The sequence below is a fragment of the Podarcis melisellensis genome, assembly GCF_964234715.1.
Source record: "Podarcis melisellensis genome assembly, chromosome: 13".
NCBI lineage: Eukaryota > Metazoa > Chordata > Lepidosauria > Squamata > Lacertidae > Podarcis > Podarcis melisellensis.
In genome coordinates, this window is record NC_138545.1 from 4,152,015 (window position 1) to 4,166,459 (window position 14,445).

At 50.7% G+C, this 14,445-nt stretch overlaps 2 protein-coding genes across 3 annotated transcripts in view; both read right to left on the minus strand.

The window, feature by feature from the left end:
* LOC309355773 (monocarboxylate transporter 13-like) overlaps positions 1 to 14,445 on the minus strand; it is a 174,680-nt gene that overhangs the window by 11,800 nt on the left and 148,435 nt on the right. The window contains exon 1 of one of the 2 annotated variants that reach the window (XM_081886899.1): positions 1,513 to 1,989. In XM_081886899.1, the coding sequence (XP_081743025.1) occupies positions 1,513 to 1,717 (205 nt within the window). In that variant the 5' untranslated portion in view covers positions 1,718 to 1,989. Of the gene's footprint in view, positions 1 to 1,282; positions 1,411 to 1,512; positions 1,990 to 14,445 lie in introns of those variants that run through there. The other variant, XM_081886898.1, reaches the window with a different exon arrangement.
* Positions 3,975 to 11,662, minus strand: LOC309356159 (monocarboxylate transporter 13-like; the record flags this gene model as incomplete). Its single annotated transcript, XM_081887336.1, has 4 exons — positions 3,975 to 4,438; positions 6,459 to 7,232; positions 9,997 to 10,140; positions 11,467 to 11,662. 4 exons carry the CDS (start codon positions 11,660 to 11,662, stop codon positions 4,080 to 4,082), a joined length of 1,473 nt encoding a protein of 490 aa, XP_081743462.1. The 3' UTR covers positions 3,975 to 4,079.

Sequence of the window (14,445 nt, forward strand, 5' to 3'; positions counted from 1 at the left end):
CTGCCCTTGGTATGTTCATTTTCCACCTCTCCATTTTGATTCTCTAGCCCCATATCTGCACAAAAGGTAAAGGTAAAGGTACCCCTGCCCATACGGGCCAGTCTTGCCAGACTCTGGGGTTGTGCGCCCATCTCACTCTATAGGCCGGGGGCCAGCGCTGTCCGGAGACACTTCCGGGTCACGTGGCCAGCGTGACATCACTGCTCTGGCGAGCCAGAGCCGCACACGGAAACACCGTTTACCTTCCCACTAGAAAGCGGTCTCTATTTATCTACTTGCACCAGGGGGTGCTTTCGAACTGCTAGGTTGGCAGGCCCTGGGACCGAGCAACGGGAGCGCACCCTGCTGCGGGGATTCGAACCGCCAACCTTTCGATCGGCAAGCCCTAGGAGCTGAGGCTTTTACCCACAGCGCCACCCGCGTCCTATATCTGCACAACCATTATGCCAAAATACAGACGTGCTTTTAAACTTGCAAGACCAGATGTTTTGCCATCTGCGGTACTCGAGGGTCGATTCCAAAAGATCCCGCCTGAGAAACGCCTTTGCCCCCGTGGAGATGGTAGCACCGAAACAGCGGCACACGTCCTCCTGTCTTGCACTCACCCCACTCGTACTAACCATCCCAGGGCGCTCAACCGCTGCCACAATGCCCTTTCTTCTATCAGATCAAAATGAGCAGCTAACAGCAAAGGTTGCTAGGTTCATAGCAGGAGCAATCAGAATAAGAGCTGCTGATTCAGGACTTTAAATTGTGCTCTTATATCAAATTTCTTTTACTGCGTATACAGTGGTACCTTGGGTTAAGTACTTAATTCATTCCGGAGGTCCGTTCTTAACCTGAAACTGTTCTTAACCTATGGTTTTCCCCAGTAGTGATGTATGGAAGTGAGAGCTGGACCATAAAGAAGGGACTGCAAGAAGATCAAACCTCTCCATTCTGAAGGAAATCAGCCCTGAGTGCTCACTGGAAGGACAGATCCTGAAGCTGAGGCTCCAAGACTTTGGCCACCTCGTGAGAAGAGAAGACTCCCTGGAAAAGACCCTGATGCTGGGAAAGGTGGAGGGCACAAGGAGAAGGGGACGACAGAGGACGAGATGGTGGGACAGTGTTCTCGAAGCTTCAAACATGAGTCTAACCAAACTGCGGGAGGCAGTGGAAGACAGGAGTGCCTGGCCTGCTCTGGTCCAGGGGGTCACAAAGAGTCGGAAACGACTAAACGACTAAACAGCAACAGCAGTTCTTAACCTGAAGCACCACTTTAGCTAATGGGGCCTCCCACTGCCGCCGGAGCACAATTTCTGTTCTCATCCTGAAGCAAAGTTCTTAACCCAAGGTACTATTTCTGGGTTAGTGGAGTCTGTAACCTGAAGCGTATGTAACCTGAAGCATATGTAACCCGAGGTACCACTGTACTGTAATGTTCTACTGTTGCTATGGCCATTGGCTCATGCGAATGAAGTTTTATCTTATCTTAACCCCTATGGAAACGGATCGGAGTCGGGTACTCACTGGTGACCATCATCGTGGCCAAGGCGACGGACGAAATCCAAGACGTGGCGCTCGCCGGCTCATCGAAATAGGCCATGAACTCCACAAAGAAGATGCCTAAAAGGCGCGTGACCCCAAAGACCAGGGCGGACTGCATGAAACAGGCCAGCGCGATCGCCCAGCCCCAGCCTCCATCTGGGGGTTCGGAATATACCTGGGGGCTCATGTTGTTTCAGTAGAGGAGCCCCATGAATTCACTGCCAGCACAGAGCAGCGTCCCTATGGGGCTGTTTTGCTCCTTGTGGGTTCTGCCCCAGAAGCGGCTGCATTCTGAGCAATAGAGGATATACACAAGTGTCAGAGTTTTCCCGCAAAAGTGGCTACTTTCCTATGGGGTTAGCACAAATATTATAAAACGCAATCAAACAACCTGACCCCTCCTTGCCGCCTCTTTCAAGGCAGGTTGCGGAAGTTCCCTCTTTGTCACAGGGCGACCACCCGAAGATTGCCCGCCTTTGATTGCCCGCCTGTCGTAAAATCCGGGGCCAAAGTCTGTGTGGAGGTGTGTCTCTGTGAACACCAGAAATGGCAGGAAGGCAAAACGGAACAGAACCTCTCTCGCCCTGACCTTGCCACTGTGATCCACGTGACGGTCACCTCCAGACTGGATTATTGTAACTCGCTCTACGTGGGGCTGCCCTTGAGACTGACCCAGAAACTCCAGCGGGTGCAGAATGCTGCAGCGAGACTCCTTACGGGGTCCTCGCTGCGAGATCACATTCACCCAGTGCTATACCAGCTGCACTGGCTCCCGGTGGAGTACAGGATCAGGTTCAAGGTGCTGGTTTTAACCTTTAAAGCCCTATACGGCCTAGGACCCTCGTACCTACGGGACCGCCTCTCCTGGTATGCCCCACAGAGGAACTTACGGCCTTCAAATAAAAACATATTGAAGGTCCCAGGCCACAGGGAAGTTAGGCTGACCTCAACCAGAGCCAGGGCCTTTTCAGCTGTGGCCCCGATCTGGTGGAACGCTCTGTCCCAAGAGACTAGGGCCCTGAGGGACTTGACATCTTTCCGCAGGGCCTGCAAGACAGAGCTGTTCCACCAGGCCTTTGGCCAGGGAACAGCCTGACCCCTTCCTTTGGCAATCTTCACAGAACTCTAGCCCAGTGGTTGCCATCAATTTGATTTGAATTAATTTTATAATGAAATGTTGTATTATTTTATTGTTGTTAGGCGCCCTGAGCCCGGCTTCAGCTGGGGAGGGCGGGATATAAATAAAAATTATTATTATTATTATTATTATTATTATTATTATTATTATTATTATTAATCATATGATTGCAGAGATGGGAGCCCCCTAAGAGCCATCTAGTCCACCCCCCGGCAATGCAGGACCCAAGAAAAGCCCCGGAGGATTGTCTATCTAGCCCAACGTCCTGTTCTCACAGCGGCTGGCCAGAGGCAAGCAGGATTCGAACACAGGAGCGCACCGCCTGCCTGCCGTTTGCAGCAGCTGGTTTCAGAAGCGTCGCTGCCGACGAAGATGCCATAGAGACAACTCTTTCCCGCGGCTTTTGACATTTGAGAAGGGTATGTTCTTAGGAATCCTCTTCTCTTAACTTCTGTAAATTGTTTTAAACTGTTTCTAACGTTACGTTTTGATGTTGTAGCCCAGCCACGGACCTTAGGGTAATAAAGAAATAATACGCCTTCTGCATTTATCAGAAATCAATATTTTAGTGTGATTTGTCCCCACAAAACACTTCATCACAGTTTCTTCCTATATATTCAAAGGGCCTCTGCTGCACAATACCAAATGTAAGAATTCACTGATAAATGTATCTCTGTACTGGCTCACTGGGAAAACTTCAGAAATTCATATAGACAGGTGAGCTCAGCTCCTCAGCAGCCCCACTGCCTGAGTGATAATCCCTGGCATCCTGATACCTGAGTGCCATTCCAGAAATAACAAACCCAGATGAGGACAAAAGGGTGTGATGAACTTGGCTGGGAATCAGGGAAATGTAAATATATTTTTTGTTACACTTGATGGGTGTTTGGTGGAGGGCAAGGGGAACCATGGGGCAGGGTCCAGGATGCTCAGATTATTACTACCCGACCTCCCCTTTCATGATGTGACCCTGATGTAGTTTGGGGGGGTGTAACATGGGGATTAGCAGCTAATAAAAGTTTGGGTTCTCTTTTGTTTGGGGCTTCCATCTTGTTCCACCTGGTGGCAGGCGGGAGTCCTGTCGCGACAGCCTTCAATAAAGACCAAAGCCTACTGGCTGCTGTTTTGCTCTGGTATTCCTGGCTGGTGTCCTTGTTTTTTGTCCAAGGGAGCCCTCGGATATCTCCGTTAACAGAGGCAATGGCAGCAGTTTGGCATGCGCTCTTCAGGGTCCATCTCCTCCTCCTTTGCCCACCGCTCAGATCTCACCAAACCCCCTTTCCCCACATTTCCATTTACAGCCTAAACCTGTGGGGATCTTTGCAACCACTTATCCGCAAAGGACGGAAAGCTGTGCCAGATTTTGAGCAAATTTCTCACATCCTGCCTGTCCCCAAACCAAAGCGGCAGTCTAGCACCCAAAATGGAGGCGTTGCTTGTCTTGAGGTGCTGCAAAAGGCTTTCTGGGGGGAGAGGGTCTTTCTCCTCGCCCAGGGAGCGCCAAGAGGTCCAAAGGCACCTCCATCTTCTCTTTGCTAGCGCGATCGGCTAACCTGTCTACGCCTCGCGCTCTGTCTTGTTGGGGCAGACCCCTTAATTCGAAGGCCTGGTGGTCTGGGGGTCCCGTGGGGGTCTCTGCCTTGGTCTGTGATGGCCGGGCGCAGGAGAAGTAGTCCGGCAAGGTGAGAAGGGTCGCGCTGCCTGCCAGGAGGAACGCTCCAGCCGTGAGGAAGGAGGAGGTGTAATTCCCCGTGATGTCTCTCAGCCAGCCTGGAACGTAAAAGGTGGTCTTAGCTTTTTTTTTTTTACAATTATATTTTATTAATTTTCCATACAATTGTACCACATTACAGTTTCTGTTGAACTTTTCGGGTTTTTTTTTACTTCCGTCGGCTTCTCTGCCAATCATTCGAATTTAATTTCTTTAAATACACATTTCCAAATTTTGATCTTGCCTTTATGCCTTCCCCCCTCTTATATTTTACTTTTTTACAATATTTCTTATTTTATCACATAGCTTCTCTAAATGCCACTAACGTTATTTCATTATGACTTGTAAATTCCCAGTAATCTGTTAATTTTCCCCAGTCCTCGATGAATTTTTGATCTCGTTGATATCTAATCTTCCCAGTCAGTTTATCAAAGGTGGTCTTAGCTTTTGAGCTTATTGGCATCGCCCTCCGGTAAAAGATCGTAGGAGCTGGGTCAACCCAATGTCCCATGTAACTGTTCTCACAGTGGGAAAGCCAGCAAGCAGAATTCGAACCCAAGAGCCACTCTCCACTCCCGGGGTTAGTGGCACGTGGCATTCGGAAGCATTGCTGCCTCACACTGTGGAGATTAGCCACCCTGGCTAGTGTGATAGGAATTCTGAGGTCTTAGACATATCTTAAATGTTCATAAGTGTACCAACCAAGCACGTACATAGATCAGCACAGGAAGGCCGACCTGGAACCATTTTTGATTCCCAAACTGACCAAATGTTTTCTCTGCAAGGTCAAAGGACAATGGAAAAGCCTCCCCATTGTCTTTTCCTTCACAAATCCTGTCTTAAGGGCACATATAAAAATATGAATAGGGTGTGAGGCTGTGTCCTGGCTCAGGAACTAAGTATTTATCATTACAAAAGACTGGCCAGGCTCCCCAGGGTATCCAGTCAAGTGACCATTAAACAGGTAACCTGGCAGACAGGAGGTAAACAAACCACTCAGATTTCTGTTGTAGACCTTTTCTGTGATGTAGGTATGATGTATCTGGGGGTGGTGGTCTTGGGTTACACCCCTTCTGTGATGTATGTACGATGTATGGAGGGGTGGTCTGGAGCTCCAGGGCAGGGAATTTAAAATGTCTATATAAGGGCGGGCACACCTTTGTTTGGGGTCCTCCTCCTTTCCTGTGTTTGAGGGGAGCACCCTGTTGCAACAGATCAATAAAGATCAGGCTAACTAGCTGCTTTGCTTCTCAATATTCTCTGGGTGGCCTCTGTTATTTTCTCCTACCAATAGGGAACCTACGTAAGGACCCTATATGGGCTCTTGGGTACCCCATAAGGGAAAAGGGGCAGATTTTATTTACAACACTAGGAGCCACCAATAGCCCTCTCCACCACGAATCTGACCTCTTTTAAAGTCACCTAGATTGGTGGCAGTCCCTGTGGGAGGGAGTTGTTGTTGTTATTTAATTGAATTTATATACCGCCCTATACCCGGAGGTCTCAGAGTGGTTCACATAAAAATATTGCAGTATATAAGATAAAAATAAAAGTGATAACTAAATAATAGGTAAAGGTAACGGGACCCCTGACAGATAAGTCCAGTCGCGAATGACTCTGGGGTTGCATCGCTCATCTCACTTTATTGGCCGAGGGAGCCGCGTTTGTCCGCAGACAGTTTTTCCAGGTCACGTGGCCGGCATGACTAAGCTGCTTTGGGCGAACCAGAGCAGCACACGGAAACGCCGTTTACCTTCCCGCCGGAGTGGTACCTATTTATCTACTTGCACTTTGAGGTGCTTTCGAACTGCTAGGTTGGCAGGAGCAGGGACCGAGCAACGGGAGCTCACCCCGTCGCAGGGAGTTGAACCCCCGCCCTTCCGACCGGCAAGCCCTAGGCTCTGTGGTTTAGAAAAAAAAACTGGTGACCCCCCTCCATCCTCTGAATTGTTTTGATTGCCCTTCTCTGAACCTTTCCCAGCTCTTTTCAGTACCCTTTTTGAGGTGAGGCGACCAGAACCCTCCACAAAAGAGCCCTCGGAAGCCTGGGAACAAGGGGAATAAACCGGAGCCCTTTACCTGACAGAGGGGTCCCCACCAGAGCCCCCACACTCTCCAACATGTGCATGAGGCCGATACCGCCCAGCACCGAGTCGGCACCCACGATTTCTGCCAGGCTAGCAAACTGGAGAGGGACGAGGGCACCGGCGAAGAACCCGTAGCAGAGGCCGAGGGACACCAGGGCGGCGAAGCCGTGCCCCAGGGGCACCAGAGCGAGCGAGACCCCCGTTAGGACAGTCCAGAGGGTCAGGTGGTGGACCAGGCGGCAGCAGACGGCGGTATCTGCCAGCCAGCCGGCCCAAATCCGGCCAAACATGTCCGCCACAGCGGCGGTGGCCATGATGAAGGCAGCTTGGTATTCATCACAGCCCTCTTCCCTGGCGTGGGCCACCAGGTGGGCATAGGGGACGAAGTAGCCGGCGTCGACCAGGACGAAGGCCAAGACGTAGCGCAGGAAGCCTCCGTGGCGGAGTAACTCCAGGGCGAAGAGGGAAGCCAATGTCTGCCGCCATTTTGAATCCTGGGCCTGAACGTCCGGCTGTCTGTCTCCCTCCCTGGTCAAGGGCCTCAGAAGCGCGGCGGACACCACCAGGTTGAGGGACATGGCCGAGACCACCAGCAGCGCCCCTCGCCAGCCGTACGAGTCCGCCAGGAGCTGGAAGAGCGGGGAGAAGACCAGCGAGGAGACTCCGGCGCCCGAGACGGCCAGGCCCGTGGCCAGAGCCCGGCGCTTCTGGAAATAATCGGAGATGGCAGCCATGGAAGGGGTGAATACCAAGGCCCAGCCGAACCCTGTGGTTGAAAGGGGAGAGAAAAGCAGGCGGTGAGATCAGGCAGTGGATCGCAGAATCACAGGCTTGGAAAGGGGACCCCTGCAGGTCATCTAGTCTGACCCCGGCTCGGCACGGGGACCGGCAGCAACTAACTGCTCTCCGGGCTGCCAGACATTGGCGGGGATTGAATCAGGTGCCTTCTGCTCCGTCTCTGAGCTACAGATAAACCCCCTGGAAATAAAGCAAGTTTGTAGTCCTCATGGATCCAGATAAATGGCTGAGTTAGACAGGGGCAGGGATGGGGAACCCACAACCAGTCTCCAGGGGTCGTTGTTGGACTCGTGACAGCTAACGTTAAATAAGTTGGAGTTCTTGTTATTAAATATACCAAGAAAAAAGCATACCAAGAATTTAGGCCATATAAATTTCAGTAGTGGGAGATTACAAACTCAAACAGAGATTACAAGATTATATCCAATTATGGATCAGAAACCGGTAAGATCATGAATTTACTGGTTTCTGATCCATAATTGTGATACGGAAGGGGGGGCATGTCTTCTTCACCTTCTTCTTTGCTACAATATATCCATTTATTTCCAAATGTCAATGTCAAAAGGGACTAAAATCTATAAAATTCATAGAAAATCAACGTGCCAATTTGCTCAATTTCTCTAGGACTCCATGACACCTCCCCTGCCTCCATGATCCCTCGAGCGAGGTGTCACGTACTCAGGAAGACCCTAATCCCGTCAAATCACTCTGCCAAGCCTTTCCTCCGGGCAGGGCCAGGTGGCAGACTATGCATACATGGACCATTGTCTTCTCATCACCGGTACTCAGGATGTGCTTATCTGCGCATATCTCCAGCTCTGCATATTCCCCCCTCCCTCCTCCATATGTTAATCCGGTGTAGCCCAACCTATTCCTAATGTATTCATGATGTAACCGTGATGTATTTTGCACTGTATCCTGGGACATGGAGGGAAGTTTCAAAAGTTCATGTCACCCCTTCCTCGGGGTTCAATCTCGCCTTGAACCTGTTGCGCAATAAACCTGGATCTTCTGCAGCTTGCTCCTGTCTCCGGCTGAGCTCATTTTCCTCCGCAGGGACCCGCGGACTTAGTCCGACGAGCTGGGTGGCAGAGCAGCCTCGCACTCAGATTTTACCATAACAATTGGATATACATATCCTTATGAGTTTGAGTTTGTAATCTCTATTTGAGTCTGTAATCCTTGTCAGAATACATACTTTTGAATGGATTAGTTTTTGTTACAATTGACTATAGATTTGTGAGTAGGGACCACTCCCACTACTGAAACTTATATTGGCCAGAGTTATTGGTGTGCTCTTTTCTTGGACAGCTGGCAGACCCAGCAGCCAGCATACCTTGTGGTCAGGAAGGATGGGAAGAGTCGTATTAGCAGCATCAGGGGCTGGGATAGGTTCCCCATTGCTGACCCTATAGCCCCCTTTCCCTCATACCACGAGAAGGCTTTTTTTGGGGGGGGTGGACTGTCCCTTTCCAATTCTTCATGTGGGATGTGAAACACAAGAGCAGTCAAGTACAACATTCCTAGAGTTTACACATGGGAGGAATGTTTGTCCAGCCAGCAGGTAAACTTCCTGTTTCCTTCTGGGCTGGGACAGACTTCCTCTGCATGTGACTAGAGGTGGGCGTGGCCTCACCTGTGCAGGTACGGACAAAAGCACAGGGCAGGGCAGCCATCTCTCTCTCTTTGACTACATGTGTCGAAGAAGCAACATCTGCTTAGCCAAAGATGCTCTCTTGGCAAAGGGACTGTCTTCTTATGAGATAGTTTCTAGGTATATGTTAGTTTTCTGCCTTCTGGGATCCTATTGTGAACAGAATGATGTGTGAGTAAACCTTTTTTTATACTTTTGTAGAAGACCGTGTCATATCTTATCTTTTATGTGGGAATAAGGGGAAAATACCAGAACAGTTATTATAGAGGCTTTAGCGAGCCTGAGCAAACGCATCCGCTGCGAGTTTAAAAAGGGGAATGTTACTCTGCTAAATTGTGGAACTTGTTAACACAAGTTGGAAAGGGCTATAACCAAACAATATATCTGCTCCTGCACCCCTGAACATTCCCACACTTCAGTTCTTCCTCTCCTCTTGCTTACGGAACAGATGAGGGACCATTGTATCATAGGCCTAGCTCACCAATGTGAATGTGTATCCAAACTAACCTATGCTTGTGGGCATCCTTCTGTCTCGATAAACATCATCATCATCATCATCATCATCATCATCATCATTATTAATACCCTGCCCATCTGGCTGGGTTTCCCCAGCCACTCTGGGTGGTTCCCAACAGAATATTAAAAACACGATAAAACGTCAAACATTAAAAACTGCCCTAAATAGGGCTGCCTTCAGATGTCTTCTAAAAGTCAGATAGTTGTTTGTTTCCTTGACATCTGACGGGAGGGCATTCCACAGGGAGGGCACCACCACCGAGATGGCCCTCTGCCTGGTTCCCTGCAACCTCACTTCTCGCAGGGAGGGAACCGCCAAAAGGCCATTGGCACTGGACCTCAGTGTCTGGGCAGAACGATGGGAGTGGAGACTCTCCTTCAGGTATACTTGGCCTAGGTATACTACTGTACAAAGGTGAGCAATTACATCCATTGTCCTAACCACCTTTCACCCTGGCCCTGCCCATGTGGCCCTCGAAAGGCTGCCCATTTGAGAATGCGGCCCTCAATCTGGAAAAGCATCCCGCATCCCACACCCCACCTGGCTTAGAAGAAGGCGCACCTGAGATGAGGCCGATGCTCAGGTAAAGGTGAGAGATCTTGACGGAGAACGAAGCCAGCAGCAAACCTAGGCTAGCGAGGAGGCCTCCAGACATCACCACTGGACGTGCCCCGTACCGGGCGCTGAGGGCGCTCCCCATCGGGCCTGTAGGGGGCAGCACATGTATAAGTGGCAAGGTTATCTTACAGTTGGCAGGAGTTGAGCTTGCTCGATCAATGCAAAGGAGCTGAGCTGCTGGATCAATGCAAACGTTCAGCTACCTCTGTCGCAGGTTTTGCAATCCCAAGTGATTGATGTATGGCGCTGTGGGGTAAACCACTGAGCCTAGGGCTTTCCGATCAGAAGGTTGGCGGTTCGAATCCCCGCGACGGGGTGAGCTCCCGTTGCTCGGTCCCTGCTCCTGCCAACCTAGCAGTTCGAAAGCACACCAGTGCAAGTAGATAAATAGGTACCGCTCCGGCAGGAAGGTAAATGGTGTTTCCGTGTGCTGCTCTGGTTTGCCAGAAGCGGCTTAGTCCTGCTGGCCACATGACCCAGAAGGTGTACGCCGGCTCCCTCAGCCCGTAAAGTGAGATGAGCACCGCAACCCCAGAGTCGTTTGCGACTGGACCTAATGGTCAGGGGTCCCTTTACCTTTACCTAGGGAGTTGAGGGTGGCCGGCCATTGCCCAGTTTTTAAAAAACTCTGCGCATTTATGTTTCACAGGGTGCGAAAGAAGGCCTTTGCACCTTTATACAATCTGCACGTGTGCTTGGGCCCAGGGTCTTTTGCCTCACCATTCCCACTACGACTCCCTGTTGCTACTCAGCTTCAAAAGAAAATAAGCGTCCATGGATTCATTGAAACAAATCTGGTAACCATAGCCTAGAATAGCGCTAGCTTTTTTTGCTGCTGCATCACGCTGCGGACTCATGTTCAGATTGTGGTCTGCTGACACCCCTGAAAATTCTTTTACGAGCACTCTGGTGCTCTGGCACTGAGCCACGACCCCTTCCCAATGGGCGCCAGAGCCCATAAACACCTTTAACAGGTTCCCCATCCCTGGTCCATAAAGAGCCGTTTCCTTGCCGCACGGCATAGGCCGATGTATCCAAATTACTGTTTAACTTTTATGACGCTGGCTGTGCATCGAAAGCAACGTTGGAAAGAACCCAGCTGCTTTCTGATTCCTCCCTGTCTCTGGGACTGGGGTTATAAGAGCGGAGAGGATTCGGCCGTCCCCAGTGGCGTAGCGTGGGGGATGCAGGGGGGGCCGGCCGCACCGGGCGCAACATCTGGGGGTTAGGGAAATCTACGGGTTAGGGGGCGCAAATCCACGGGTTAGGGGGCGCAAATCCATGGGTTAGGGGGCGCAAATTACTTGCCTTGCCCCGGGTGCTGATAACCCACGCTACGCCACTGGCCGTCCCAGAGCCGGCACTCAAATCTCCACGCTGGAGAAGACCCCCGAAACCTGGAACGCCCCTTACTCGCAAATTGCAGGACGGCGACGCCAAGAGACAGGGCCCAGGAGACGGTGCTGGTGGATTCCTTGAAATGAGCCACAAACTCGACGAAGAAAACCCCGAAGGAGCGGATCACCCCAAAGACCAGGGCCGTTTGCACAAAACCTGCCAGGACTACCATCCATCCCCAGCTGCTGTCAGGATCCGTGCGAAGGGCCATGGAGTCCTCTTCCTTTGCAGAGGTGAGGGGTCTTTGAAAAGAAATGAGAGAATGGAAAGAGAGAGAGAATTAAATTGGTGGCGAGTTACTGTGCATAAGAACAGTGCCGGATTTATGTGTAAGGTAAACGAGCTCTAGCTTATGGCCCCAGTCTCTTGGGGGGCCAAAAAAAATTAAAGGAAAAAAACCCTGGATGTACATTTCCAAAATATAAGATAAAAAACAAATAAAATAAAACCTACAAACAGCAAGAGTGTTTTTGTTGTGTAGGCTCCCATTTTGTTAGGTGCAAATGGCTTTAGGTCCATAAATTACCATATAGCATATAGGTAAAGGTAAAGGGACCCCTGACCATTAGGTCCAGTTGTGACCGACTCTGGGGTTCATCTTGCTTTATTGGCCGAGGGAGCCGGTGTACAGCTTCCGGGTCATGTGGCCAGCAGGACTAAGCCGCTTCTGGCGAACCAGAGCAGCGCATGGAAACAGCGTTTACCTTCCTGCCGGAGCGGTACCTATTTATCTACTTGCACTTTGACGTGCTTTCGAACTGCTAGGTTGGCAGGAGCAGGGACCGAGCAACGGGAGCTCACCCCGTCGTGGGGATTCGAACCGCCGACCTTCTGATCGGCAAGTCCTAGGCTCTGTGGTTTAACCAACAGTGCCACCCACGTCCCACAGGGGAATCGTAGAACTGTAGAATTAGAAGAGGGCCCATCCAGTCCAACCCCCTGCAATACAGGAATATGAAGTCTGGATCGAACCCGCAACCTCGGCATCATCAGTCCCACGCTCTAATCAACTGAGCTATCCAGGGGGCCATTTGATGGCTACTACCCAAAATGGCTACGCTCTGCCTCCATGGTTGGAGGAAGCCAAGTTTTGAATCCCAGTTGCTCACAAGAATTTTGAATCACAAGAATTGCTCTTGTGTTCGAATCCAGCTGGTGGGCTTCCCACAAAAAGCATCTGGGTGGACAGTATGCCGGATCCAGCGGCCAAGTTTCTGCTATTCTTAGACAGAGCTGGATTTAGGTTTGATGAGGCCCTAAGCTACTGAAGGTAACGGGACCCTTTATATGTCAACAACAAATGGTCGCTTTTTTGTGTTGAATTGTGAATTGTGCACGGGTGGCGCTGTGGTCTAAACCACAGAGCCTAGGGCTTGCCGATCGGAAAGTCGGTGGTTTGAATCCCTGTGACGGGGTGAGCTCTGCAACCCCAGAGTCGGCCACGACTAGACCTGATAGTCAGCGGTCCCTTTACCTTTACCTTTACTATGATTCTCCTACATGAATTTGTCCAATCCTCTTTTAAAGCCTTCTAGAGCGGTGGCAGGGAGTTCCACAGATTAACTAAGCACTGTGTGAAGAAGGGTTTTATTTTGCCTTTCCTGAACCTGCCAACAGGGAGTTTCATGGGACATCCATGAGTTCCAGCATTAGGAGAGAGGGATAATTCCCCCTCCCCTTCTATCCACTTTCATAATGCCATGTATTGTTTTATAACCTTCCATCACTTCTTACTCACCTTTTCTCTAGGGGAAATCATTTTAATTTATTGCAATTATTCTTTGCATTTATATTCCACCCTGTTTTTTTTACTCCAAGGAGGGGCTCAAATGCCTGCCTCTCCCCTCCTCGCTTAATCCCTGTGAGTTAGTTTAAGCAGAGAAGCAGCATGAGTGACCTGAAATATCACTCAGTCAGTTTCATGGGCATAGTGGGGATTCGAACCCAGGTCTCCCAGGCCCTAGTCCAGGGGTAGGCAACCTAAGGCACATGGGCCACAAGCGGCCCACGGGAGTCGTTTAACCGGCCCTGAACCAAGCCGCCTGCTCAGTGAGTCCCCGCACGCTGCGCTAAAGTGGTGCAGCGCAGCACAGGGACTCACTTCCGCAGCGCCGGAAATTGCGCCTGTGCAGACGCAGACGTTGGAAATCGCGGCTGTGATCCGGCCCACGGAGGGATCTCCACTGGAGTGAACCGGCCAGGCGAGGTAAACCTTGCCGACCCCTGTCTGATGCTCTAACCACTGCACGATACTGCCTCTCATTGTAGAACAGCTAATAAAGTAGAATGACATGTCCAACATAGATCTGTTGATAATGCACTTCTGTTGCTGTAGTACCCTTGCAGAAAAGAACCACAAATGCACACTTCCCACCACCGAAAAAGCACAGAAATCAAACTATACGCCTGATAAAATTAACCACGCAGCTGATCTCTCCAAGGCTCCAGCTGTACCTCTCCCCCTGCTCCTAGGACTTGCTGATCAGAAGGTCAGCAATTTGAATCCCCGCGATGGGGTGAGCTCCCGTTGCTCAGTCCCTGCTCCTGCCCACCTAGCAGTTCGAAAGTACGCCAAAGTGCAAGTAGATAAATAGGTACCACTCCGGCGGGGAGGTAAACGGCGTTTCCGTGCGCTGCTCTGGTTCGCCAGAAGCGGCTTAGTCATGCTGGCCACATGACCTGGAAAAACTGCGGACAAATGCCGGCTCCCTCAGCCAGTAAAGCCAGATGAGCGCCCTCAACCCCAAAGTCATCCGCAACTGGACTTAACGGTCAGGGGTCCCTTTACCTTTACCTTTAAAGGAGGTATCTAAAGCCATTTGCAAGGGACATGGGTGGTGCTGTGGGTTAAACCACAGAGCATAGGACTTGCCGATCACAAGGTCAGCAGTTTGAATCCCCGCGACGGGGTGAGCTCCCGTTGCTCGGTCTCTGCTTCTGCCAACCTAGCAGTTCCAAAGCACCTCAAAGTGCAAGTAGATAAATAGGTACCAC